A 27207-nucleotide genomic window follows, 5' to 3' on the forward strand; every position below is an offset into this window, starting at 1 on the left:
TTATTAACTATGTTAGCTATTAATATTATTAACGACTTAATTAACTACTATCTAGCTACCTAGCTAGTTTTTAATTAGCTAGCTACCCCTTAATTATCTAAATACGAAAAATCTCTAATGTACCTTCCTACCGTATACCTAGAATATTAACCTTAATATATGAATGTAAAATGCGTTTTAGCCGTAACTCACCTATAGGCTTCCGTAAGCTGTGGCCAAGAGCTTTCATGCCGTCTCGGCCCGGGACTTGCATGTGCACATGCACCATGAAAGTAGTCTGTCTATGACGGCGGAGAAAAAGCTCCCGCGACACAAGAGAGCATAAAGCCAAGACAACTCCAGCAAGGGCAACGTCCGCATGCTACAATTTACACGCATCGGGATCGTCTATCTTGACACATCGCAGATAGTTATGGCTTCCATCGCATTCCCAGAGCTCGCCAAGACCGCCGACTTATCCGACGGCACCACGTACGGCTATGTTGCTGTGCCTCCATCGGACGCTAGCAAGCCAACGTTCCTGTTTCTTCATGGGTACCCCAGCTCGTCTTACGATTGGCGTCATCAGATCAAATCTTTGCCCGCTAGCGGGTTCGGCGTCATCGTTCCCGACCTGCTCGGCTTCGGAGATACAGACGCGCCCGAAGACGTAGCGGCGTACCGGATGAAGACCATGGCCCATCACATGGAAGAACTTTTGAGCCTTGAAGAGGTCTCCCGATGCATTGCAGTGGGGCATGACTGGTAAGTGCAGGGAAAAGCAAGGCGTGTTCATCAAATGAGTGGATGCTAACGCCTTTCGCCACAGGGGCTCAGGCCTACTTTCTCGGCTAATTACGTACATGCCTGAGAAACTCTCTGGCGCTATTTTTATCTCTGTCGGCTACCTTGAGCCTGGGCTAGTTTGGGACATCGGTAAGTCGCACAACTTCACGTAGGACCTGCGCTTTCGCTGACAAAGGCTGTGTGACCGCCTTCTCTGCAGAGGCCTTTATCAAGGTCAGCCGTGAAACATTTGGTTATGAGACGTACGGCTATTGGCTCTGGCACAACACGGACCAGGCGGCCAAGGACTGTAACGACCATGTAAGTGAGGGAGAGTGTGGACCCGATTTTACCCACTGGTTTGTCCTGTGTAGGTAAACGATGCAGACGACTGACCTTTACATGCAGCCTGCTTCTGTGTTTAGTCTTCTATACCCAGCGGACCCGGATGACTGGAAAAAGTATTTCGCTCCCGTTGAAAAGGCCGCGGCATTCGTGCGAGCTGGGCGGCTCGGGCCTCTGCCTACCTGGTTTGATCTAACCGAGTACACGATCCGAGATCGAATTCTTGCCAAGAAGGGCTACCAAGGCCCGCTTAACTGGTACAAGGCCGCCATGAGGGGTGTCAATATCCCAGACGAGTCCGTACTGCCTGACGAGGCTCGCTACTGTGGAGTGCCTACGCTCTTTGTCGCGGCCAGCCAGGACTTTGTGACCCGAGCCGACGCCCAGGGTGCAAACACCCGCAAATGGGCCCGTGACCTTCGCGTCAAGGAACTAGATTGCGGCCACTGGGTCCAGCTGGAGAAACCTGAGGAGCTGCACAGCAGCCTGGTTGAGTTTGCCCAACAGATAGCGGCTTAAGGCGACATGATGACGAGCTGCCCAACGCCAGTCACAACCTGCAAATGGCACATCTCTGCATTAGAACTGGTCCATGATATAATCCATTGCATGACTGCATCGTGATTTGCAATAAATAACAGACATGACCATTTGGAAACGAGCTCGTAAACGAGCCTCGCCTGCTGCCGTTTCATCACCCGCGGAATAGCCAACGTATCTCGGCGATTTAGGTCTCCGGTCTCACTCTTCGGAGACTTCTCTGCTCGTCTCCATTAGCTGTTGGAGCTTCTGGATCCGGTTCCGTGTACTAAAACCGTGGCACGTCTCAAGATCTTCGAGCAGATTCCATAGCTTAACTTTCCTGGCAATACCGTTTATATGCTTCGCGGCTAAGAAAAATTATATTAGCTCGATTTGCGTAGGATAATTTGTCCAAACTGTAAATTGTGACACGGATAGTGGACTCGATTGTTGAGATGTACCAAAGAATACTGCTTGAGCAGAGAAACTGCGCACGCACGCCGGAATATCCGACAGTCCGATGCTGCCGATTTCAAGGGCATGATACTCTATCTGTGACTTGTTAGAAAGCGCATTTGGGGTGTTATCTAGTCATACTTTTGAAACATGAACTAGATTTTGCGGAGTTGGTTCCGCAAACAACACAAGGTGTAAAAGATGATACCACATCATTGCCGCGGCTTTGGTCTTCAGTTAGTAGATGTAAGTGAGGCCAGTATGTGACGTTAAAGTCTCGTTCGTATTGCACTAACCTGCAGTAGGGACGGCGAAGTATAACTTTACAAACCCATGATCGTCTGGGTCGCTGTATTTTACACCACGGAAACATGGCGGAAGGGCCTCAAACCATTTGTCCGCATCGCGCAATACCTCTCGCCGGCCTTCGATAGCATTTAAGCTTGGTCGATAGGCAAGGTTGATGGCTCTGCCTAGCAGCCACAGAAGCTGGTTGCCCAGCGCGGCTTCATCGCCTCCCGGCTGTTGCCAGCTCGCATTCCACTCCTCCGGCCCAATCTGCAGCGGGGTTTCATTAACCAACGCGACGGTGATTTCGTGTCTAATATATATCCAAAAGTTTGCACGATCCATCGCGTCCGAGGTCGCCGTAATCCGACGGTTCGATATCAGGAGCATAGCACCGTAGAAATGTCGCCGGTGCTCAACGCCGTGATTGGCAATCATCTCGTAGCTACAAAGAAGCATCGTTGAAGTCAGCGTATCTTCGTGGGCGCCGCCTCCTCCAACGTATCCAATCAGAAGGCGCAGCGATGCGCTGTAATATTGGGCAGCAGAAGGCGCCCAGACACCTCCAGACGGCAAAAGACTCAGGTTCTTGGCTGTAAATGCGCAGACGCTCCAAACGAGCAGCTGTGAGCCCATACAGCGACGTAAGACTTCACGCTGATAAGTGTATTCGTGATCAAAAATGTCCATCCATGTCGCGACACCCGTTCTGTAGGCGTTCAGTAAGTACGCCATCTCGGCCGTCAGCGTGAACTGGCCACTGTTAGAGTATGACGTAGTGGAATAGGACGATGCGAATCCCGTTTGACCTTCATCAAGGGCTGGCACAGGCGAGTAAGTTTCGAATAGATTCCATGTTGATGTCGGCGTAATGGGAGAAGTGTGCTCGCGAAAGCTGGAGGCCGAATTGGACTGCAATAGATGAGAGGTGCCCGACGGAGCGCTTTCGGCGGCGGTCTCTGCTGTCTCCCCGGGTGCGCTCCATGACGAAAGGATGATGAACTCACGGGGACGGCATTCCAGATTCAATCGCTGGCAGTTTCCGCACAATGGCCTCGCTTCATCGCAGCGCGCGTGGCGTGCCTTGCAAGTATAACTAGTTTGGTTAAAAGGTTAGATATTGGGCTAAAGGGAGAGTATCGCAAGCCAAGGGGGGCAGCGGACGCCGCGAAAAGCAGCCGAGGATGGAGGGCACGAAGGACAAAGGACAGAGGGCAGTTGACGGGGCCGTACTCACCAGCCTGTCAATTTTTAATCCACCTACAGTTAGTGAGTTGTTCCGAAGCGATACGGACACCGCCGCATCTCGGCTGTAACAATTGAATGATACCCTTTTTACGCACCGGTCTTCTTTCGCGTGCCGCCGCGGCGCCTGCGCTTCTCAGTCCCAGCGGCAGCAGCCTCGTCAGCGGCAGGCCAAGTCTTGCCCATGTTTCAGAATGACGGCTACTCTCCTGTTGCCAAGTCAAGACTATGATTGCATCGCCAGTCAGGCTGTGCATGTGAGAGGTTGCATCTTCGCAGGGGCATTGTTTTGGGTGGAGTGTGTGGGGGAGCCGCAGTAGCATCCCACATCCCCCCCATTGGGTACTCGTTTTAGTGGCTTCTACTTGCTCTACCAACCGTGAACTCGGCTCCCAAAACACCAGCGACAATATACGCCATCTACGAGAAGATTTTGAGCGAACGAGAAGAACGCTACACGCGCCACATACCCACTCTCCCGTGGACTGTTTTATAGCATGGTGCTGCTGATGCTAGGAATTCTGCTGCCGCAGATTTCTAACCCTTGCGCGGCGGATCATGCCTGCTTTGTGCACTGTCTCTTGATACAATGGGCATAATGGCAAACAAAAGAGCCAAGTGTGTGTAATGAGGAGGACTTGCTGTACTCCTAGTAGAGTGCTGGACAGCCATATTATACTTGCTGGAGTTATTATGCTTCCTCAAATGTTCTCGGCCATCTCGGCCATGTTGCAATCGAAGATTGCATCTCGCATGATGCACGACCCTCAATGGAGCTCGCACATGTGTATTTTCTTGGTGAAGTTTTATTTTATCACTATGAATGTATTGAAACAGTGTACTATAAGGGTAAACTGAAGCTGAGATGCATAAGTGTGTTCGAAGAGGGCAGTAAGCATCAAGCATCGATTTGTTGAAGCATACTTCAGACTCCCAAAATATTTTTGCCTAAAACGGCATAGCTAATAGGATATTAATGTATCTGAAGAATGTATAGTGTAACAACTCAATATTTGGTCTATACAAACACGCTCCAATTGCCCCGCGAATCGACGTCGTAAAACGGGAGTCCCGCTGATGGGACTGATGGGAAGCAAGCTCCCGGCATCTCTTCACTGCTCTGCACCAAGAGCGTGCTTTCTGCGGAAATTTCTCCTAGAATCGCTTACAGATTGCTTTAGTTCCGTAGCCCAATTGGTATGGAAAGACTCTTGTATCTCGGCCAGTGTACGCCCTTTTGTCTCGGGCATGAAGACCCAACACACCAGAGCCGTCGCCATTGTGCAGCTTCCGAAAAGAAAGTAGGCGCCGTAAGAGGTATTCGCCAGCAGCGTTGGTGTGACAAGCGCAACGAGAAAGTTTGTGAGCCAATTACTGCCGTGAGCGATGTTGGTTGCGCTTGCTCTGGTTAGCTGAGGCTGGATCTCAGCGGCATAAATCTTCATTCCAATCGCCCATGAAATGCAATATATGACGATGAAGAAGTAAATGGCAATAACCACAACCCAGCGACCGGCACCTTGCACATGCACGTTATCTCCAGCATACATTCCTCCAATGAGGAACATGATGACAGCCATGCCGAGGCCTCCGAAGATCGTGTTACGGCGTCGACCCCAGCTATCGGCCCAAATAGTAGCTGGGATCGTGACGGCAAAAATGACGATAGCAGAGATGCCAGAGGCAAGGAAAGTGTCGCTGGCTGACGCAATACCAGCCTGTTGGAAAAGCAGAGGAGCATACTACCAACGATCAGTCGGGTTCAGTATCAAATGGGGACAGCGGAGAAACATACGTAAAGAACACCATCAATACCGCTAAGCTGCTGCATCCCCATGAGAAACACCGCGAGTATGAGTCCCGGCCGGGCTGCAGGGGAGAACACGTCAAGCATCTGTGGAAATGAGGGTCAAATTTCTTTTCTGCTCGAGCTAAGACGTTGAAGCTGGTACGACATACCCGTGATGATACCTTCGTTTCTTGCTCTACGGAATCCTCTCCTGGTATCGTGTCCTGGTCGGCACTACGGACACCAAGCGCATCCCACGCTGCAGTGACTTCTCTTCGCGACTTGCCATGTAGCGCTAGCCACCTTGGCGATGCAGGCAGCATCAAAGCAACAGCTGTGAAAATCACAGAATATGCGGCGAGAAGAATGAAGGGCAAGCGCCATGATAGCGCCGAAGTGATATTAGCGGATCCATAGCAGGTAAAGAAGCCAGCCATGAGACCGCATGTAATTAGCAGCTGAGGCCCTGTCGTGAGTGTTCCGCGGTGCTTTGCGGGTGAAATTTCGCAAATGTATCTAACGAAACGGGCAATCAGCACAAAAAAACAAGCCCGAACGCAAGTACTGCTGCAACCTACACTACCAAAGTTCCCATGTAAATGCCCTCGCCAAGACCAGAGACAACACGACCGGCGATGAACATGCCAACATGTACAGCGGTGGCCTCAATAATTGCGCCGACGGCGAAGATAAAGGCTCCGATTGCAATCGCCTTCGGCCGGCCGAGCGCGTCCGCGATGCGTCCAGCGGCGAAAGAGGTAATCGCGGCAGGAATAAGAATCGAGGAGACAATGAGGCCGTGAATCGTTGGGCTTGATTGACCAAAGGGTTTGGTGAATTCGGGCATTACCGTCACAGGACCGATGATGCCCGTATCGACACCAAATAAGAAGCCGCCCAGCGAGCACAAGATGCTGGCGTAGACATAGCGAGGGGGGCGATGGAGTAAACTGGAAAGCTTGACAGTCATGTTTGGCGTGCAGGTTCGCCGTCTGCCCTGCCTGGGGATCGAATTTAAGGAAGAATAGATCGGCGATGATATGTTGCAGCTGAGTTGGCTTGTCGGCCGCAAGCTAGGAGGTAGAATGTACAGAGACGGAAGGACAGGGAGAGAGAGATATGAGAGGCTCGCAAAGGATGGGAAGGAATACAAACGTAGTGCCAGTGTTTATAAGGAAGCTTCCAGACAGTATACAGACTATGACGGCATGAATGCCTCTGGTAGGATGTACTGGTACCTTCACGGTTGCACGAAAGCCCAGCTGATGGAGAAGCAAGTTCGTGAAATAGAGGGACAAGCTGCCAGTACTTCTTCTTGAGATTAGTCGGGCCGGGCTGGCCATGATGGCCAATTCCTCGGCCCACAGAGGCTAAAACGAAGAGTAGAATGGATTCGGCTGCGCCCGCATGCGGGCCGAGGAGCCGAAAAGGGCATACTATACGCGTGTATTTGGATTGCGTGAGCGCCGAGCCCCCGACTCGTGACTAATTAGGTACCTGATCCGCTGCCGCGTAAAATGCGCCGTTTTTGGAAATCGTGGCTTGCTCCCCTGCTGGCATTAATCAGCACAGCCTTGTCCGCTATCAAGTTCGACTTGGCTTTGAGCTTGGCACAGTTTGCGGACAGTGCTCTCAGCAGATTGCCTGGTACTTGGAGGCTGTTTCCAAACATATATGTAATGCTCGCGGCACAGCGCTTTGTTTGGGACCAGTATTCTGCCTCGTGTTGGCTGATGTAAGTTCAGAGCTTTCTTACAATATTTCTGTGTATTCGATGAACGCTCCAGTACGGTAATCACTATGCGGTAATACTCTGCGCTATATTCTCATCTAGATCGGATCCATTGGCTATAGTAATATGCATGGGTAGCTAGGAGCTTGGCAGCTGGCGCGTTCTAACGTGAACTCGAAACCCGAGCGGGTGCTCGTCGGTCCAGTGCGATTGCCGTCGTAAGATTATCTCGTTTTGGAAATGGCCTACTACTACTCGTACGTTAACTGCCGGATTCTCCATACCCTTGTTTGCAAACGTCGGTGAGGCTGTAATGACGGAAGACCGATCGCGTAAGAAGCGCAACCCGTTCATTCTCGGCCCGGTGCTCGGAAACTTGTAATTTTTTGAATATAAATGCCTCCATCTCATCTCGCTACCAAAGGTTAAGAGCATTAACTCTAAGATCTACAAACTACCTCGGATCGCTCAGTCTCCAGCCTAACAAAAGATCATTATCCAGGTCACAGTGCATACCAATAACTACAACACTGCGCGAACGGGCGTCTCACATTCCGATAAAACTACTACAAGACTGTTAGGCATTTGCGGCTTTAAGTTACCCCTTGCTCAGCCAAGATGTTTATGCTCTGGATAGCGGCTGCGGTGTTTGGACTCATAATCATCGGACGGCCACTAATTGTGTATCTGCAAGACGTCAAAGGATTTCGAAAATATCCGGTCCAAAATTTCCTCTCTGGTATATCCCCTCTTGCCTATTGCTGGGAGGTCGGACGATCCCATCGAGTATTTCACACACGTCGACTACATGAGCAGCTAGTTGATAACCCCGTTGTACGCATCGGCCCCAACTGGCTATCATTTGGTCGCGCTCGGGCTGCGCGAGACATCTACGGCTACGCATCACCGTGCCTCAAGAGCCGTATCTACGACTCATTACAGGGTGGCGGCGAGCATCTTGTCAACATCACCAGCCGCGCTTTGCACAGTTCGCGCCGGAAGATGGTGGCCACTGCGTACGCTCCCCGCAACATTGAAAGGTGGGAGCCCAAGGTCACTGAAACCACCACGGTTCTCTTATCCAAGCTTGACCGTCAATGTACACAGGCTCCGAAGTCTTCCATTGGACCCATCCCAGGCAATGAGCTCACCTTTGACGGCAACCTCTGGGGGATGTTGTATTGCTTCGAGTGCGTCATCAAGATCGGTTTAAGCAAGGATGTAGGTTTCATTGCTCAAGGCTCGGACATGGTCGAAGTGCGGCGTAAGGACGGCACTACTGTACATGTGAACGCCATCGACTGTTTGCACAGCGGCTCCAGAGCAACTTCAACACTGATCTGGGATACCCGAAACTTTGGCCTATGGAAGCGCATATCGCAAAACATCTCCTCGCGGTATGCCAAACAATGGGATAATGCCTCCCAATGGCGCGCCTTTATCGAGAATATGACAGAAGAGCGTCTAGAACGTTTTGCGGCTGGCGAATACCTTGATGATCTTATCCAGCTGATGATCGTCGACAGAATGGGAACAGACGCAGACATCACGATGCAAGATCGGGTCGCTGAAGTCGACCAGATGGGTATGTATTCAGTACTTTCCAGTACCGCTTTTAACATTTATGATAGCTAACCAGTCTTCATGACATAGTCAACGGCGGCGGCGACGGACCAGGTATCTCCTTGGTCAACACCTTGTACTATCTTACCAAGAACCCGGAAACCTTGGCTAAGCTACGCGCCGAACTCGACGAAGCATTGGAATCGCATGATGGCGTAGTACCTTGGTATAAAGTCAAGAACCTGCCATATCTCCGCGCCTGTGTTGATGAGTCGATGCGCCTTTCCCCGCCTGTTGCGACGGACCTCCTGAGGAAGACACCCCCTGATCGCTCGCACACGATTGACGAAGTAGTGGTTCCGCCCAGCACCAACGTGAGCATATCGGCTTACACAGCACATCGCGACCCCAGTGTTTTTCCGGATCCTGAGGCCTTCAAGCCAGAGAGGTGGCTCATTAAAGGTCAAGGTGCTCTCAAGCAAATGCTTGACGCGTACATCCCGTTTAGTGCAGGACCGCGGGGCTGCATTGGACGCAGTGTGACAATTTTGATGCAACTTGTGTATATCGGCACGCTTGTCTACCGGTATGAGTTTGCCCTACCGAGCCCTGATTGGGAAATGGAATGGATTGATTATTTTAATCTCTGGCCTAAAGAGTTGCCGCTGAAAATTTGGAAGAGAAAGAAGGGCATGATCGCTTAACTAAGCTCATAGTCTATATAAGTGTCTGTCCTATGCAACAACTGTAGCAGGCGCAATCTTGATGTGGGCACTCTTAGCCACGACATCAACCGCCAACGCTGCCAACGAAACACTCTGCAGGATACTAAAGATGGATATATCGGTAGCTGCCTGTAAAACCAGCATATTTCGCAGCTCGACAGCCACAAGCGAGTCAATTCCATACACTGACGGCGGCTTCTCGAGGTCAATGTCGTCGACGGGGATCATGAAAATGTCCGCCAGTTTGGCGGCAATGGCACCGCCGACAAAGCCAGCCGCCTCGTCTGTTGACTCAGCCGACTGTAGCTTGATCGACAGCGGCTCGGAATCTGCGTCGTCGCCCGACGTGTGCGCTTTGGAGCGAGAGACCAGCCTCTGACGATTCCTTAGGGGCATGAAGCGCGCATCGCGGCCCATCTGGGAGTCGCTGTTGGGATCCCCGTGGGCGCCGGGTCCAGAGTTAAGACCCAGCAGGATCTGGGGACGGCCAAACGGGTGGATGACGGCAGTGCCTACGGTCCGCAGCACCGCGTCCTCGTCCAGCCTCACCGACTGGCCGACCTTGCGCAGGCGATCCGACACGTTGCGGGATTCAGCGACGTAGCCAACGTCTTTGATTATGCCCATATCGAGGAACAGAGCGGGCAGCCCAGACGCGCAGCGCCAGCGTGCCAAGGCGTCCTGGTAGGTGCCACCTGCGGCGTAGCTGGCCTGACTAGCCCAACCCAGGATGCACGAGAGTGAGGACAGCATGATGAAGAAATCAAGAGATCCGCGCTGGGAGAAGCGTGAGTGGAGATTCCAAGTTGCATCTACCTTGGGACGGATGGCAGCAACACAGCAGCCGACTGCGCGTAACTGAGCAACAAAAGAGCTGCTGTCCTGCTTGCCTGCGCTCCTAGACGGCAGGATAAGGTTCTTGGCGCCGTTGTCAACCATCCAGCTGGCAAGAGATCGACCAAGAACGCCAACACCACCAATAAGGAGATAGGTTGCGTCAGAGTTGAATTTGGCTGCGACCGGACGAGGCAGCACCTTGACCAGCGCATCAGGCTCCGTAGACAAGACCAATTTACCAATGTGCCTGCCGGTTTGCAAGAGTCGGAAAGCTTTATCTGCCTGGGACATGGGGTAAACATTGATGGATTGAACAGGCCGAATAATCTTCTGTTCTGCGAGGCGTCCGAGCTCGGTAAGAACACGGTGCGTATCGCAACCACGCTGTCGCAGCCAGGCCATTATATCCAGGGATGTAAAGGAAACCGCGCGTGTAAATGTTCCCATCTCTAATAGGCTGTTCTGCTCCAAGTCGCGCTTGCCAATCTCGACAAAGTGGCCAAATGGCGCGAGCACGTCGAAGCTGGCTTGCAAGAGAGAGCCACCCAGTGAATTCAGCACAGCATCAACGCCCCGTCCACCCGTGGCCTGCAGGAGCGCAGGCGCAAAATAGGCGTCGCGGCTGTTGAATATGCGCTCTGGTGGGATGCCGTATTCGCGCGTCAGCAGATCACGCTTCTCTTGGGAGCCGGCCGTGGCGTATACTTCAGCACCCAGGTAGTCCTTGGCCAGCATGACTGCCGCCTGTCCGACACCGCCGGCTGCGGCGTGGATGAGCACCGACCGGCCCTGGCAGAGTCTTGCTACCTCGACAAGACCGACATACGCGGTTTAAAAAAAACCATAGGCAGCGAGGCGGCATCATTAAAGCCCATGCCTGCTGGCATGCTGGTGACACCATGCCACACAACGCGGGCTCGACTGGCAAAAGGGCCGAGCAAAAGAGCCATGACATGATCACCGACAGCAAAGCCCTGGGAAACCGCCTTCTTCCCAACAGCAGTAATGTTGCCTGCTCACTCCAGCCCCATGACACGCTCGCGGAGCTGGCCCATGGCGACCATGACATCGCGAAAATTGAGGCCATATGCACGAGGCTCAATCTCTACCATGTCGGTCGCCAAGGCAGACTTAGCAGTGTCATCGTCGCCAAATGCAAGGGTATCCAATAAACCAGGGATTCCGACTTTGAGGCGAAGAGGTCTTTTAGGCTGAAAGAGAGGTGCTTCAGGAATAAACTGCGGCGCTGACCAGTCTGATAGCTCAGGCTCCAACAGCGCGTTCCATGCAACATCTTTGTACAGCATGGGAACCATGATGAGACCGCCACGAAGAGCGAACTCGTTGTCAACTGGGACCGAAAAGTCCGAGACACTGAGACAGGACTTGAGGATGTGCGCAATTGCTGCATTATCGGACGCGGTGTTGTCCCCTGACCCGAGTGAGAACTCCATATCAAGCGTCAGAAGTCGACGACCAGCATACTCAGTGCGAAGAACGCGAACAAGACCAGCGGCTAAAGCTGAGTTTGGATCTGCACACTCTACGGCTCCGCCGCGGGTGACCCAGAGAAGTCCCTTGCAGTCACGAGCCATAGTTTTGATCCCCTCGAATGCGGAATTGTCAACGGAATGGAGGATAGGCGTGTCTGTCTCGCCAACAAAGATGCAGAGCTTGGTACTGTACGATGCGCGTGAAGATTCGAGGGAAACAGCCTCAGGAAGAGCTGTTACGCCCGCGACTTCGGCGACGGACTGTCGAAGGGCCTTAAGCCAGTCAGCACGTGGGAGTGCCTTGTCGCTAGTAGTTACAATGAGGACATTTGACGATTCAAGTGTAGGAGCGGGGCCGGCGGCTGTGGAAAAAATATTACTTATACCATAAAGGTCGCTGTCGGCGCTGGCGTCAACATCACGAAGGTCGACCTCGACACCCGTGAAGCCAGTGTCCAAGAGCACCCTGTCCCACATGCCGATAGACAGCGATGGACTGCTGTGGCGCTCTGGCTCTTCGCTCAGCCACCAGCCAGGCAGCAGTCCAAAGATGAATTGCAGGTCTATCTGGTCCTGGGTCGTCTCCATGAGCACCAACTTGGCACCAGGCTTCATCAGGCTGCGGACGTTGCTCATTGTCTTGTTCATGCTCTTCGTCGCATGCAGGACCTGGCACGCCACGACCAAGTCATAGCTTTCAAGAGCGAATCCCTGAGCCTCGGGGCTCTGCTCAATGTCGAGGCGGTCAAAATCCAGAATGCCGGCCCAGGGGAGGAACTCAGAGCGGGCCGCCTCAAAGAAACCCGATGAGATGTCGGTAAAGTGCCAACTCTCACACTGCGGTCCTCCGTCCTCGTCGGTGCCCAGCATCTTGAGTGCGTGTCGCGTGGCGGCTCCGGTTCCGGCGCCGCTTTCGAGTATACGTGCGCGGGGATTTATATGCAGGACTGAACCCAGGAGGGACTTTAGCTGCTCGAAAGCCGGCTCCAGTCTGTAGGCGTTGGCGTAGTACTTGTAAAGCAGCCGTCCCTCCATCATTAGCTCGAGAGGCGCTCTCTCGCCGCGCAGCATAGAGACCAAGTGCGGCCCAAGCTGGCAAATCAGCTCACCATCGACAGTCTCTTTGGCAGCCCGAGAAATGTAGCGACCGCGCACCGAGAGAGCATCAGTGATCCATGTATCACTATCGGGGCTCCAGCGCCGTGCTGCCGCGAGGCTAACCGTGTCTTGCATCCACGCGTAGAACTTGACATGGTAGGGCAAAAGGTTGACCACATCCTTCTAAGTCAGGGTCGTAAGTGCATCGTGGCTAAAGTATACGCAGACGCGGCGCAAAACGGTCTGGATGTCGGCGCTCCGACTGTCAGCAAGTGAGTGCTTGCCGCGCAAGACATTGAGTCTCTTGTCCAGGGCATCCCATGAGCTTGGAAGTCCGAGAGAAGGTGCCACATCAGGAACCCATTCCACTCTGGCGCACAGCTCCTTGGAGCTACGGTCCTCGTCTTGAGATGCGGCGTTGAGACCAAGGGACTGGCAGAGAAGGCCCTCCATTTCCAGCACAGGCTGCGCCGCATCATCATCTTGGTCGAGAACGCTCACATTGGCCTCGTAAATCTGAGTGTCATGATGCGGCAGCCGGACGTTGCACTTGAAGCCGTGGCCGGGAGTGTTGCTGATGCGGCTTGACACCCAGAGCTTCCGGATAGAACGAGGCACTCTGGCGCTGTCATCACTGAAATGGCTTGCACTGGGAACGGCAGCGTATGAGGAAAGTATCACAGAGTCGAGCGTTGTTGGGTGTAGCACACTTGGGGAGGCAGCGGTATCCTTGGTTGTAGAAGTGTCGCGGATACCGATGCTGACGATGGAGCGCGGCTCTTTTGCCCTGCCATCCTGGAGAATGCTTGCTGTATTCTGGAACATGGGCCCGTGATTGAGACCCTTTGCTCGCAGACTCGTAAACATGTCATGAGGATCAATGTTTCGAGTGTACCCAGACTCATCGATGAAGGGCTCGGCTGTTTCCAGCTCGACTATGTTATGTGTTGTGAATTAACGAAAGAGCATTCCCCTATATACCCAGCCACTATTATAATGATAGACTATGTAGATAACTGCAGTACCCTAAGCTATAAAACCAGTTGTAGTTTATAGACCCTTGCTATTCCATAGTGCCTCGAACTTGGAGCCAGGAGTGGCGAGCAGCTTATCTGGCTTGCCAGTTTCCGCTACTTGTCCCCTTTCCATCACGACAACAACGTCGTAGTCACGCAGAATCTCCAGTCTGTGTACCACTTCCAAGACAGTCATGCCTTCCATGTCGGGACGGAGTGCTGCGCGCACCTCGTCGTCGGTTTGGCTGTCAATGCTACTGGTCGCCTCATCCAGGAGTACCACGCCACTGCTGCCTCTACTGGACTCGCGGCGTAGCGCGAAACGCGCCAAGCAGAATAGCTGCAACTGGCCAGCGGAGAAGCCTAGGTCCTCAAGTCTGGCGTCGAGGCCGCCTCGCGTCTCGAGAAATGGCCAGATGGCCACTTTGGTGAGCGCCTGAATGAGGACCTCGTCAGCCTCGACCTTCTCTTCCGGATCAAGGTTATGACGCACGGTGCCCGGGAGACTAAACGCGTCTTGCGGAAACGCTAGTATCCGAGAGCGGATATCCTGTCGCGGCACAGTAGCTAGGTCTACGCCGTCGATCCGTATGCTGCCGCTGCCGCGGAGCTCCAGCAGGCGGGATAAAGCAGCAATAAGAGACGATTTGCCGCTTCCGGAGCGGCCGCAGACACCAACCTTTGTCCCGGGCTCAATGCTTAGAGTCACCCCTCGGAGAATGTCCTCGCCCTCCTCGCTATAGGCGGCGACAACATTGTCAAGTTCAATCTGGCCCTGGGATGGCCAGTCTGCGGCTGGCATTTCAATCTCCTCAGGACTATTCTCGTTGGGCGTGTACCGGTTAAACCATTTCAACCGAGCAATCGCACCAAGAGACGTCTCTAGCTGCGTCCACACTACAATAACACTAGACAGTGTAAAGTTGAAGCTGATGACATTGATAAAAGCCAGTCCGATTGCACCGCCTGATGTGGTCTTAGGAAGTAAGACAGCCAATAAAACAAGAAGGACTGCCATGCTAGCAGAAAACATACCAAGCACTACCTGTAGCCAACGTTGGATACAGAACATGGTATAATATGGCTTTTGTGACTTGTTGAGTCGCTGGTAGTTTTCTTCTATCGTTGCGCGAGCCCAGCCAGATGCGCGAATAGTTAAAAGACCAGCCACTGTCTCAGCGAACTGTGTATAAAGGGGCGACTTGAACTCTATGTCGAGAAACCGGAGCTGGCGCGATGTGCGTAGGTAGTATCTCTGAACGAAATAAACAGTAACAAGGCCGAAAGGAATAATGACGCCAACGTATGAAGCTCCGGATGCAATAATAGCCGTCTCGGTAATAGCCTGTGCGAATAGAATAACGGTTCCAATAAAATTCATGGGCAAAACCTGATTAATCAGAGTCATGTCTTGGCTGAAGCGGTTTAAAGTAACACCATTGTCTATCGATGTGAAGAAGGATAGTGGCGCATTCATAACGCTCCTGAGAAGAAGGGAATGAAGTCGGTTCGCAGATTGAGGGATCCCAATAAGAAGAAAATGGGCAATGACAGCAACTCCAAAGATAGACATAAGGACTGCAAAAGCAATATAGCCACCCATATAGCTCAGTTTTTTTTTATTAGTCCCTTTCTCTGTCCAAAGACGCAGCCAGATGTCTGGCATCTTCTCCGTAACAGCATTGATGGTGACCAAAATAGCTGTTACAATGATAACAGACCAACCAAGAGATCTGAGATAAATCTTATAGCAGTCAATGTCACCAGTTTGGCGGCTAAGTTCTGTTTCAATTTCCCTTGTATTCTCCTCAGTGTTAATCTCTGCACGGCGAAGAGGCGTCGCAGACTTCTGATTGGAGGCGGTGGTGGTAGTGGCAGCAGTCTCAAAGGCGACATCGATCGTTTCCTCCAAGACGCCCCATTCAGACGGAGCAAAGGCATGGTACGGCACCTGGTTGCGCACAATACAACCACCCTCGAGCATGATGATGGAGTCGGCCGCCGACAAAAAGTTGACATTATTAGTGGCAAGAATAATCGTCTGTCCAGTATTGCGTAAGAGACCATCTCTGCCGAGAAGGCGTTTAAACACAGTCTTTGCCGTCTTATTATCGAGTCCGCTGAAGACGTCATCCAGAACGACGAATTGTTCCCGCATGTAAGCTGATCTGGCTAGGGCGACCCTCTGCTTTTGCCCACCGCTCAGAGAAATACCACCTGACCCAACGAGGGTTTGTGCGCCGTTGACAAATGACTCGATATCCTCGTCTAGACAGCAAGAGTGGAGGACAGTCTGGAACCACTGCGCGTCACACGCAGAATGGCCAATGATGTTTTCTTCAATGGTAGCGTTGAACACCCAAGGCGTTTGGTCGCAGTATGCGGCGTGAGGATATTCAGAATCTAGCGTTCCAGAGTCCAATGGCAGCTCGCCAACAATTGCTTTGAGAAACGACGACTTGCCACATCCAACCCGACCGACAACCATTGACAAGGTACCGCGGCAGATATCAGTGGAAATGTTACGAAGAACATCCTTCTTCTCACCGATACGGAAAGTCGCGTTGCTGAACCTGATTGCATGTACTGACGGCAGCCGGGTTTCGGAAACTGAGTCCATCTCAATGTCCTGGGACGCAGTTGTCTGTGGAGCTGTAGAATTCTGGGAGTTGGAAAGTGGAACGTTTTGTGATTGGTGCTTCAGATTTCGAGGATCCTTATGAGCTTCGGACAGAAGGTATTTTTGAAGACGAGTGAAGCAGCCAACAACACCAAAGAGCTGCATCATTGACACTAGAATGTGAAGGATGGGAGCGGCAGCAATGGTGATAATGGAGAGCGAGGTAAACGCTTCCGCCACGCTCAGGCCCTGGTTGGACCTGGTCCAAAAGATAGCCGAGAGGATAACAATGACAGGCGTCAAAGAACTAGATAGAGTTGCGAGACCGTGGAGGTACACCTGGATCCAGCGAAATTTGACTGATAGCCTGAGCTCATGAGCTCTCTTCTCCTGCAGTCGCTTGAGAAAAAAATTGGTTAGGCCCATCATCTTTACGCCCTTGATCTGGCTAAGCATATTTGATGTATCGCTGACTCGTTCTTGAACAGCACCATTCCATAAAACCTTGGCCGGTCCCAGGGTAGGGGCAATTATGCCACCGCATATAGTCGTTAAGAGAGCAGGAATAAGAATAAATAGACTCGGAATTCGAACCTGTCTATATAGCATAAACAGGGAGATCGGGAGTTCAATAAAGGCAGCCCAAATATCGTGGATCGTTGTTCCATTTGCTACAATACCCTCGACGTCCGTGCTCATGAGCGTGATAGAAGCCAGGTTGCGAATGCTAGAACCTTCTAACTCCAAGGTCTTTTTGAAAACGATAGACACTAGTCCGCCGCGGTACATTGTGAGGAGCTGGTAGGTGGCATGTCGGTACCAGGAATTAGTGATGGTGAGGCCAGTATAGAGAAGGACAGTGGCGCCGACCAGACTTGCTCCCTCATTTCTATTCTTTTCACCAGGCGTCGCCACGTAGGCAATGACAGAATTAATCAGGAACGGCTGAGAGAGCGTGAAGCCGCTATAGAGTAGCCTAGGCACGACACCTGCAGCGAACTGGCCCTTGTAGGCCATGAATGTGCATTTTAATAGTGCCCAATTGTTCAGCTTTTTATCTATTTGGGGTCAGTACCTCCGTAACTGAATGTAACAAAAATCGGAATCAGATACGTACCCTCACTCCAAATACTTTCGAGCTTCCTGCGGAGATCTTGCGAGTCAAACTTGGCGGCAATCGGTCCAAGGTGATTGACGTCCAAGACCGAGTTGTAACCGAAAGCCAGGAAACTGTTTAGCCACCAAAATACACCGCGACTAATGACACCAGCACGCGTCTCGCGCGACTGCGGCTCTAACGTGGCCAAGGCGGCCTTAGGGCACTCCTCGAGGGCCAGAAGACATAAGCGGGAGGCGAGCGCGGCTGTGAGGACGCCAGCTAAGGACGGCTGGTGCACGCGGATAAAGGCGGTTCTGATAGCGGCGATGTTCAAAATGCTGCTGACGATGAGATAGATGTTTAGGAGAACAGCCTGGCTAGGGGCTCGTGTGTGCTCAAAGTACGAGAGCGCAAAGATGGCAGTGGCTTCCACAAGGCCTAAGACAGCCGCAGCGATAGATGCCCTGGCCTTGACTGTAGATGGCAGAACCCATATAGCCAATGTTGCAAGCTGGAGAACGATGAGAATCCCCGCGGTGACCTTCCCCAGCGCCCCGGATTCAGATTAGCTAGAGTTTTACTTAAAAGGATTATTTTTTTCTTCTTACAAGCTTAGCACATAGAAGCTTGCATAAGCCAAAGGATATCCGCCTCCTGCGCAGCTGGGCTAGACGGCATAGTACTGCGAGGAGGAATAGGCCACAGGGCAAGATAGAAAACATGCTCTGTTCAAAGAGCAGAGTAAAGTCAAAGTAACCCGGTAACTGCGGCCCGAATGAATCGTCAGTGGTGGCCATGACAAACTGACAAAGCTGGCCCGTGGATTTTAAGGCCGTGATCATAAGAAGAGGACTTGGTCCTAGAGGCTTTTTCTGAGGTATAGAGATCTAGTGGATACAGCGCTCACGTACAGTCCCACGACGTGTACGGATTACTCCCGGCCAATTTAGCTAGGGGTAATCCAATCAAAAAAATCGCGAGACTAACTCTCTTTTTTTTCTAACTCTTTTAGGTAATCTGTAGGCTGACTTATACTTAAATACGAAAAAAGTAGGCCGCGAAGATTAGTCCTCGTCTCATGATTGCGCCCTAAGCTACGCTATAAGCTATAGCGTGCGCATTTATTCTAGTGCGCGTAGCCTTCTAACAGACCACGTACAGGCAATTTAGCCAACCGGTTTCCCTTGCTGTTGCTAGGTCTTAGCATTGGGTAGCAGCTGAGCGATGAGGGGTACTAATCTAGTCTTTTCAGCAACAGGGATTACTTGGCTGTCCTTGACCGTTTTACGCTAGGAATGCAAAACGGTCAACGGGTGGAAGACTGGCACTAATGGGAATAGTTGTTCGTACCTAACCGCTGGGGGATTATAGGGCTTTTGGGTCCAGCGGCACAACGGGCCCGCGCCTTCATAGCCCGTATCTGAGTTATCGACGGGCTGCAGCGTAAATTTATCATTCCAGCATTCGAAAAGCAAAATGAGTTAATTTATGACATCACAACATCTGACGTATTGAGCTCCGTTGGCATCACGGTAACTTCGCCTGTTGTCATCTGCTATGCATCCTGTAGCCGTCGCATGTTGCATTTTGTTTGTCTGCCCAGGATCTCTCCATCTTGTTGGCCGGGCTCCAGGATTGCGCCAAGTGTTGGGTAATCTCCACATGACACTCACCTTCCGTTTCTGAGTGTGGCTTCAGACCTCTACAATCCAACCCTTGAAATAATGTTGGCGCGAGACTTGGCCCCACTTCAGGTGCGCCGAGGTCACCGAACGTCTGCGTCCGTACCGTCTTAACAGCGGATTATTATTCTTCCGCAGCCGCTGGCCTCTGATTAGTTAGAAAATCGGCTAAAAAAAATGGCCGTTATAACCACCACGATTACCTCTTTAGGCTATAAAAAAAGGGGTATTATATTATTATATTATTTAAATTAGCTAGATTAATTTACTAATTAATAATAGCCTAGATTAGCTAGTTATAGAAAATAACTATATAATAGTAGAATCTCCTAATACTACTTTATAGAATATACTTTTTTTTATAATTATATAATTTTTCCTTCTTTTATAATTATTATTTAAAATTTACTTTATATAATAATATAGGTGTTACTATAGTAGAGGGCTTTAACCCTATAGCTAGTAACTCTAATACCTTTATAAGGTACCTCTTTTAGTTAAATTAGTTATAAGAGTACTTCTTCTAGTATAAGTAGTATATTATTAGATAGGAATAACTCTAACTTCTAGGACTCCTTAAGTATAGATAATAAGTACTTTATTATAATAAGTTTTAATAATAAAGATGCTTTAGAAGAGTAGTAAAATTAGTAATTATCTATTCCTTAATAGTATTTAATATCTAATTATAGCTAGGTATAAAAGAAAGTAGAACTTAAGGCTAAATTAGTACTTAGTATAAGTATTATAGCCTATAATAGGCTTTAAATTTAGATTCTTATTAAAATTATAAATTAGCTATAGAAAGATATTATAGTAGCTCTTAAGCTAATACCTTATTAAGTTTAATATACATTATCTACTAGAATTTAACCCTAATTCTAGTACTAAGGCTATAAGTTAATTATCTTTATAGAGTTTTAGAAATATATTAAAGACTTTATTAAATTACTATATAGAATATGCTATTTTTAGAACCTTAAGTAGTTTTACTAAAAGGTACCTAAACTCTTACTATATTTGCTATTAGTAGTAATAAATATACTTAAGACTACTAGTATATACTACTAAATTTAGCTTATAAAGTTAGAATTAACCCCTAAAGCCTATCTTACTTATCTTAAATTTATATATTATTAGAGGTTACTTTTAGTAAAGGATTAGGAATATTAGATTTTTATAGATAAAACCTAGGTTAATAGAATAAGTATAGGCTATTAGTTTATTATAGTCTTCCTAGGTATATTTTATTCTACTATAGTAATTAGTATAGTATTACTAAATATTAAAGGGGAGGATTATAATAAGTTTATTAAGCCTTAAATTTATACTTAAGGCTAGATATTCTAGGGAGTAATCTTTAGGGGTAAGAAGAGTATACTAGTAATTTAGGACTATAGGAATTAGGGTAAGATATTATTTAAGTTATATTATATATATATTTTGCCTATATTATATAACTTCTAGGATATTAATTATAGCTATATAATATAGTAAGATAATACTCCTTCTTATATTATACTTAATACTAGGAAATATATTATAATAATGTTTAAAGGCATATATTTTATTTTATAGCTAGTATATAGCCTTAACCTTAACCCTATTAAATATATCTAGTTAATTATAAAGAGGGATATTAAAAATAGGTATATAAAAAGGCTTATAAGTAAAAAATTATAGGTGGTAATTATTAAAGCCTAGGAGAGGATATTACTAAAGGAAATCCTTAATTTAATCTATAGTATGCCTTGTAGGTTAGAGGCTGTTATTATCGCTAAGGGGGGGTATATGTGGTACTAAAGTATATTAAGATACTTTCTTTTATATGTAATTTACTAGTTATTTTAAGTACTTGCCTGTAATAATCCTACTCTACTCTCCCCCTGCTTGGACATCGTCTATTGGCTGCATTAAGTGGGTCTAAGTACCACGCCAACATTATTTCAAGGGTTGGATTGTACTTCGTAAACCAACCTGCAGAGTGATGGTGGTGCGTACCAGCAAGCCACTTGTCAGTGAGTCTTGGCAGTGGTTTTTTGTGCTTTTATAGCGCAGCCTCACTTTGGCAGGGTCTAGACCATGGCACGCACGGCTGCAAAAGTTCCCCCGCCCAACACACTGATGCGTGGCGTTTGTGACACACAGCAGGTTACTGCTATTGGTGGCAATACTGCGCCTATTAGCGAGTCACAGCTGCAGGTTCTTGCTAATTCTCGAATCGAGTATGAGGAGTAGGACAATAATTTTGAGATCAAGCTTCTGCATGCTCAATTCGGAAGCTCAGGCTTCGGTTAGTTGTGACACGGCAAAGACATGCAGACCCGGTCCATCTGTAAAACGAGGCTTGAGAGCCAGTAGCCAGTAGCTAAGCCGCCGCCGCTGTCAGGTGTCGAGGCTGAATGCTGAATACCACAACCATGGCAATCGAAAACATGAAGCCTGCCGCAATGAATGGCAGCCCAACCCAGACACCACCCCAACCCATGCCGATTCGAAATGTGACTGCCAGGAGAGGGCCGGCGACGAGCGCACCAGTGTTCTCCAATAAACTCATCAAACTGTAGAGCATGCCGGTGTGGTTTGGGCTTACAGTAGCCGTGAGAAGACTTCGAATGGTCGCCCCATAACCCGAGCCCAGGGAATATACGGTCAGTGCGAGGATCATGTTGGCCGAGGTAGGTGCCAGGCCAAGACCAAACGTCCCAACTACCAGACAAAGTATGCTACCACGCGAGAGCCACATGTCTTTCACTATAGCGGGTAGAGCAGCGACATTTAGTAGCAATTGATTGACCATGGGAAAAACGGCGACAAAGAGAACTATGCTAATGGTGGCCTTGACAGAGAGCAACAGTGAAGCCTATATCACAAGACCAAAATTAGCATACACTTTAGTAGCTAGACAATATCTGTTTACCTCGGCCCATGTCCACTGAAACTTTTTGGTAACGTATTGCAAAAGCATCGCGCTCGCAGTCTTCCCCAATGTGGTAAAGACAAAACTGCCAAGGAGGAAGCACAGTCGAGCATTCGTCGCTAGAAGGCGAAACGCGTTTAAAAGTTCAAAAGTTGCCGCCTTGAAACGTTGGGTGAGCTTCTCTATTGAGCTACTATGCTCACAATCGGGGTCAGTATCTTCGTTCAGTGATGCTCTCTCCATAGTCTCGACAGTATCCAGGGTTTCGGGCACTGCAGTAGACGCAAAGGTGGCGAGGTATAGAATGCCAACACCGAGAAATGTCGCGAACCACACGTCGTAGTTCATGGCCACATAGGTTAAAGGGTTGCCAATGAGCTGGCCGGCAATAGCAGTCGCAGCGATGAGGAAGAAAGTATTTGATCTGAAATGGGCGTCAGTGTATGACGGTGATGAGTTATATCGAAGAAGGTTACCTTTGTTCACTTGTTGAGACGTCGCTGCATATGGTACAGATTACCGCGTTCATAACAAAGGGTCCTCCGCCAATGACTGTCAAAAAGGCTGAGGCCCAGATGAGCCGAATGGGAAAGACTGCGGGAAAGTAGGCTGGTGTGGTGCCATGGTCAGCGATCTAAATTTAAAACAGAATAGATACTACACACAAATGACGGTAACAGCGGACTGAAGCAGAGCAATGCCCAGTAGAGACAGAAAGAGAACCACTCGACGTCCATGCTTGTCCGAAGCGATTCCGTAAGGCACAGACAAAAGCAAACCGGGGATCAAGCCAAACGTAGACTCCCAGCCTTGAAGCATGGCAAAATCAGCCTGCACGACACTATCCTTGCAGCGTGGGTCGATGGCCGGCTCTGTAACATTTGCATGGTGCTGGCGACAGACGATTCCCTCCTGTATCTGGAGCAGAGGTATGGTGGCTAGACTACCTCCAAGCTCGACGGCCAGGAATATGGTCAAGCTGGTGATTAGGATGAAACTGCGTCGACCCAAAGTGTGCTTTTGCCATTGTTCGTCCTGCGCAAGATTGGGACCGCTGGCTGGTGTATTTCCTTCGGGCAGAAGCGCTGTACGCTCGTCCACGGGCGCGCCAATGGCAACACTCGGTTTGGGCATCGTGGGGACGGATTGATTTTTTTGAAAAGAATATATTTGGCTGCAATTGATGGACTAGCGTCCAGTGATTCCGATGCAACGGTTAAAAGAGAGGTAGGTACTATTGCCTAGCTGTGGTTGATAATCCTCACAACAGAACGAGCGAGGCGGGTTAGTTCACACGGCCGACAGTTCGGGTCTTTCTAAATGTCAACCAAAAGTGGGTCAACTTGTGGTGTCACTCAATACTGCATTCGCTAACTACACAACAGCTTCGATTATATATCATTGATAGTAGAAAATACAACAATAATGAAAAAAAACATCAGCGTAATCTCTGGTCAATTCTGCATCTGCTAGCGATCTTAGGCAGGCAAGAGCTATCGGTGACTAAATGCGCGGGCCTAAGCCGCTTACATGTCCAAATTACGTGTGAACTCGTTTACGTATATTAGGCCCCTTCGCGTCCACGCGCTACACAACCATAAGGTCCCACTACAAAGCCACGAATTAGTTGACGAGACTTGCGATTTGGTTGACACTTAAAAAGACCCGTGAGGGTACCAATTAATCGCCGCGATGCCGACGCAGTGTCGGAAGAAGCGAACCGCCGTCACGTGTGCCGCTTGCAGCAAGAGGAAGATTCGCTGTGCGCGAGACGGCCCGCCGTGCAGCACCTGCGTGCGACGGCGCGTCCCGGCGTCGCAATGCGTGTACGAGACTCCGGCGACTCATCGTTCTCTTCCGAGTATTGGCTTAGAACAGTCTCCAGCGGGCGGGTGCTCCCATACTGCTGGCGACGGCGCTCTAACGGCCAGGATCGGGGTGCTGGAGAAGCTCGTTCAATTCCAGCAATCGCCTGGGTCGATGCAGGTCGTACAGGGAACTAGCGCCGGCGGCAGCGAATCTGAGGCGGCTGGTTCAGCGCCAACAGGAACGCTGATTACATCGCGCTCAGGTCATACGCGATTCCTCCCCGCCGCTTCTGCTTGGAACGTCATCCGAAACGCGTCGCCAGACGTTCCAATCGCCGACCAGGGAAACACTGTCACGGACACGCCAAGCGCACCTTTTCCCTTTGCCCGTGGCACGTCCGACAGATTGTCAGACGTGCTGGCCATTCTACCTCCTCCAGAGTTCTGTAGCGAGCTCAAGGACATCTACTTTCGAGCTGTGGGACCGGTAAGTATATATGCCGGGTACTGCAACGGTCGAGCCTTATTGATTTTGGTTCTAGATATACCCCATCATCCACGGCCCAAGCTTCTCCAAGATATATGACCAACACATGGCGGATGCTGAAAACGCGCCGACAGAGTGGGTGGCTCTCCTCTTCGCAATACTCGGCACAGCTGTCTTGGCGGTCGACCAGGACAGCTCCCTTCTCCGCTCGTTGAGTCGCAAGGCGACCACTCTAGAGCGCGTCGCACAGCTGTCTGAGAGATACTACTCCACAGCCATGAGGTGCCTGGATATGGACCACTATCTGTGGAGGCACAACTTGACTACGCTCCAGACTCTGCTCTTGATGATATATGGTATCCACCATAGTCGCGGCCAAACTTGGACGCTCCTCGGTCTCACATACCATCTCGCGCTCTCCATCGGCTGTCACGTAGACCCCACGGTCTTTTCGCTCGATGAAGTGAACTGTGAGGAGCGTCGTCGGTGTTGGTTGGCATTGATGATGCTCCTTTGCAACCAAAATATGTCCATGACAGGCTTTGACCTGCACAAGATGACCGGCTCTTTTTCTATTCAGTCGCCGAGTGCGGTTGCATCGAGCGGTGAGTGTATTGAGGAAGCACCATCACTTCCCGCGGCTCCCGGGCTCAATTCGGTGGCATACTTCATCCGAAAATACCGTCTCTTCCAACTATCATCGAAAATCAGCAATTTAAGCGCAGGCAAGCAGCACGTGAATCCCATAGCGCTGCAGGAGCTTGATTTTGCCCTTCAAGCTGAGCAGAGCGCATTGCTGCAATTTAGTGACTCTGCTTCCGCCACATCAGCAGTCTTTATCAACCTGCTGCAGTGCTTTTCTCACCACTTGATGATACTGTTGCACTGCAGAGTCATTGGGGATCCGTCGCGCCCTTCACACTACGTGTGGTCGAAGCAGCGCTGCTGGCATAGCGCACGCCAGGTTCTGACCCTGCACGCCGAATTCACGACGTCGGCTGTCTTCAGGCCACATAGGTGGTACATTCGCGGGCGGGGAGCATTTTACGCCTTCCACGCCGCTTCCATGCTCGTCTTTTTAGCATCTGCCGAACGGGAGAGCTCACAGACTTCAGAGGTGCGGCCATTGCTAGATCAATGCCTAAAGTCGCTGGAGTTGTTCAAGACACAAAGCCAGATCTGTGCGAGATCTGCTAATATCCTTAGTCACTTGATGTTCGTCTCATATCTACGTCAGTCAGGAAATACGAATGTGGCTAACTGTTCCGTAGGACGAAATCGGGGTTTGTAGATCAGTCAACCCTAGGTAGTGCCGATACGGCCAGGCAGACCCCCAGTGACGAATCCGGATCGAGCCAACCTGCTCCGCATAGCCAAGATCCCGGGAAAAGAAATGAGCCGTGGCAGGTCGGTATGGAAAACCCGGATTTTGTCGACTTATTCGGGAATTTTGCGCCAGAGCAGTGGCTTGATTCAGATTATGTCGTCTGGCAGGAGGGAGACATGTTTCTACCACAACTTAGCTCTATGTCGTAATGCAACAAACATAGAGAATCTGTCTTGTTGGGAGGACGTCAGCTAACACGGATTAGGCATCTATATAACTACTTAAGAGGAGACAGCTACTACAGGAGAACTAGTCAAGCTCTCGAATGTTTGCGTGCGTGCGTATGTGTGTCTAACATAGCTAGAATAGCCATGTATTCTTCTCTTTAGGACGGGTCTTAGATAGACTCAAGTACCAAGTAGCAATCTCTTACTGATACTATGTGAACATGAATTATGACGTTGAGTGCGACAGATACCTGAGATATCTCACACTTCCGCGCTTGTATGACTGCGTCCCTATGTCACAGTCTTATGGATTCGCCGTATCATTTTCGCAGCCGTGACTATAGGGACTGTTCATCTAATTAGCTAACGTGAAGAACATTGTATCGCTCGAAAGAATACTATGGATAGCACAGCCCATGTTACTTATGCTGCCGATGTGATAGATAAAGAAGCCGGCCTTCAATGGATAACAGCTGCCACAGTACGAGCGACGATAACGCAAATTAGCTTGACAGCATTTTTTTTTTTTGGCTCTTTTTGAGGCTCTTGCTCTACCTTTCTAGACCACCCTCACCTACGGGGTTGCTATACTTATCTACCTTAGCTAAGCCAGAGTACATTGAAACGACACAGTACAGTGGTCAGTACAGCGGTCAGTACAGTACAGTCACCAGTACAGGCAGTAGCCACGGGTCAGTACAGTGGTTAGTACAGTGGTCAGCATAGTGGATTCCATCATGAGGAATTCAGGTACTAAGGTGGTGTGAGCCTCGTAGGAAACAGCCAAAATTTGCATTTGAGCGAATTTGCGTAATCGTCGCTGGCGAATGTATCTCAGCTGTCAGCTTGGCCGATGGCTTTAAGCGAAGAGTCGTAAGAATGAGGTTACACACCCAAGGCCTCGTAATGCGTGGCCATAGTACTTGCCCCTATTCTGTCCGCACAATGCGCAGCAAACTTCTTGCCGTGGTGAAGAAAGTCTTGCTCTATGCGACACAGGCGGGATACTTCTAACACGTGGCGCCGTTCCTACGGGCTTTCAGAGCGGATCTGCCGTATAACCCTGTCAACATGAGATATCGTTGAAGGGAGGATGTAATGAATCACATTGACTCTATTTAATGTGCTAGGGTAATGCAAAAGCAGTTCCGCAGCCTCAAAAG

At 49.9% G+C, this 27207-nt stretch overlaps 8 protein-coding genes across 8 annotated transcripts; 3 read left to right on the forward strand and 5 right to left on the reverse strand.

Annotated features, from left to right (window-relative positions):
* Nucleotides 1–412: 412 nt before the first annotated feature.
* On the forward strand, nt 413–1629 carry BBA_04645 (epoxide hydrolase, putative; the record flags this gene model as incomplete). The annotated part of the gene is made up of 4 exons (XM_008599742.1): nt 413–744; nt 809–915; nt 986–1086; nt 1174–1629. 4 exons carry the CDS (start codon nt 413–415, stop codon nt 1627–1629), a joined length of 996 nt encoding a protein of 331 aa, XP_008597964.1.
* A 381-nt stretch (nt 1630–2010) lies between these two features.
* Nucleotides 2011–3807, reverse strand: BBA_04646 (C6 zinc finger domain protein; the record flags this gene model as incomplete). The annotated part of the gene is made up of 5 exons (XM_008599743.1): nt 2011–2184; nt 2230–2243; nt 2385–3472; nt 3614–3617; nt 3720–3807. 5 exons carry the CDS (start codon nt 3805–3807, stop codon nt 2011–2013), a joined length of 1368 nt encoding a protein of 455 aa, XP_008597965.1.
* Nucleotides 3808–4733: 926 nt separating this feature from the next.
* Nucleotides 4734–6380, reverse strand: BBA_04647 (H(+)-myo-inositol cotransporter; the record flags this gene model as incomplete). The annotated part of the gene is made up of 4 exons (XM_008599744.1): nt 4734–5363; nt 5417–5515; nt 5581–5926; nt 5989–6380. 4 exons carry the CDS (start codon nt 6378–6380, stop codon nt 4734–4736), a joined length of 1467 nt encoding a protein of 488 aa, XP_008597966.1.
* A 1380-nt stretch (nt 6381–7760) lies between these two features.
* Nucleotides 7761–9409, forward strand: BBA_04648 (Cytochrome P450 CYP5280A1P; the record flags this gene model as incomplete). The annotated part of the gene is made up of 2 exons (XM_008599745.1): nt 7761–8727; nt 8796–9409. 2 exons carry the CDS (start codon nt 7761–7763, stop codon nt 9407–9409), a joined length of 1581 nt encoding a protein of 526 aa, XP_008597967.1.
* A 30-nt stretch (nt 9410–9439) lies between these two features.
* On the reverse strand, nt 9440–11217 carry BBA_04649 (polyketide synthase, putative; the record flags this gene model as incomplete). Its single annotated transcript, XM_008599746.1, has 2 exons — nt 9440–11028; nt 11094–11217. 2 exons carry the CDS (start codon nt 11215–11217, stop codon nt 9440–9442), a joined length of 1713 nt encoding a protein of 570 aa, XP_008597968.1.
* A 66-nt stretch (nt 11218–11283) lies between these two features.
* BBA_04650 (polyketide synthase, putative) lies at nt 11284–18390 on the reverse strand (the record flags this gene model as incomplete). Its single annotated transcript, XM_008599747.1, has 5 exons — nt 11284–13038; nt 13087–13793; nt 13917–17552; nt 17612–18104; nt 18202–18390. 5 exons carry the CDS (start codon nt 18388–18390, stop codon nt 11284–11286), a joined length of 6780 nt encoding a protein of 2259 aa, XP_008597969.1.
* A 3253-nt stretch (nt 18391–21643) lies between these two features.
* BBA_04651 (MFS transporter) lies at nt 21644–23329 on the reverse strand (the record flags this gene model as incomplete). The annotated part of the gene is made up of 4 exons (XM_008599748.1): nt 21644–22138; nt 22196–22619; nt 22672–22804; nt 22861–23329. The coding sequence occupies 4 exons, from the start codon at nt 23327–23329 to the stop codon at nt 21644–21646; spliced, it is 1521 nt and encodes a 506-aa protein (XP_008597970.1).
* A 558-nt stretch (nt 23330–23887) lies between these two features.
* BBA_04652 (Putative Zn(II)2Cys6 transcription factor) lies at nt 23888–26026 on the forward strand (the record flags this gene model as incomplete). Its single annotated transcript, XM_008599749.1, has 3 exons — nt 23888–24490; nt 24546–25705; nt 25762–26026. The coding sequence occupies 3 exons, from the start codon at nt 23888–23890 to the stop codon at nt 26024–26026; spliced, it is 2028 nt and encodes a 675-aa protein (XP_008597971.1).
* Nucleotides 26027–27207: the final 1181 nt, after the last annotated feature.

Source organism: Beauveria bassiana (genome assembly GCF_000280675.1).
Source record: "Beauveria bassiana ARSEF 2860 unplaced genomic scaffold BBA_S00011, whole genome shotgun sequence".
In the NCBI taxonomy this organism is placed as follows: domain Eukaryota; kingdom Fungi; phylum Ascomycota; class Sordariomycetes; order Hypocreales; family Cordycipitaceae; genus Beauveria; species Beauveria bassiana.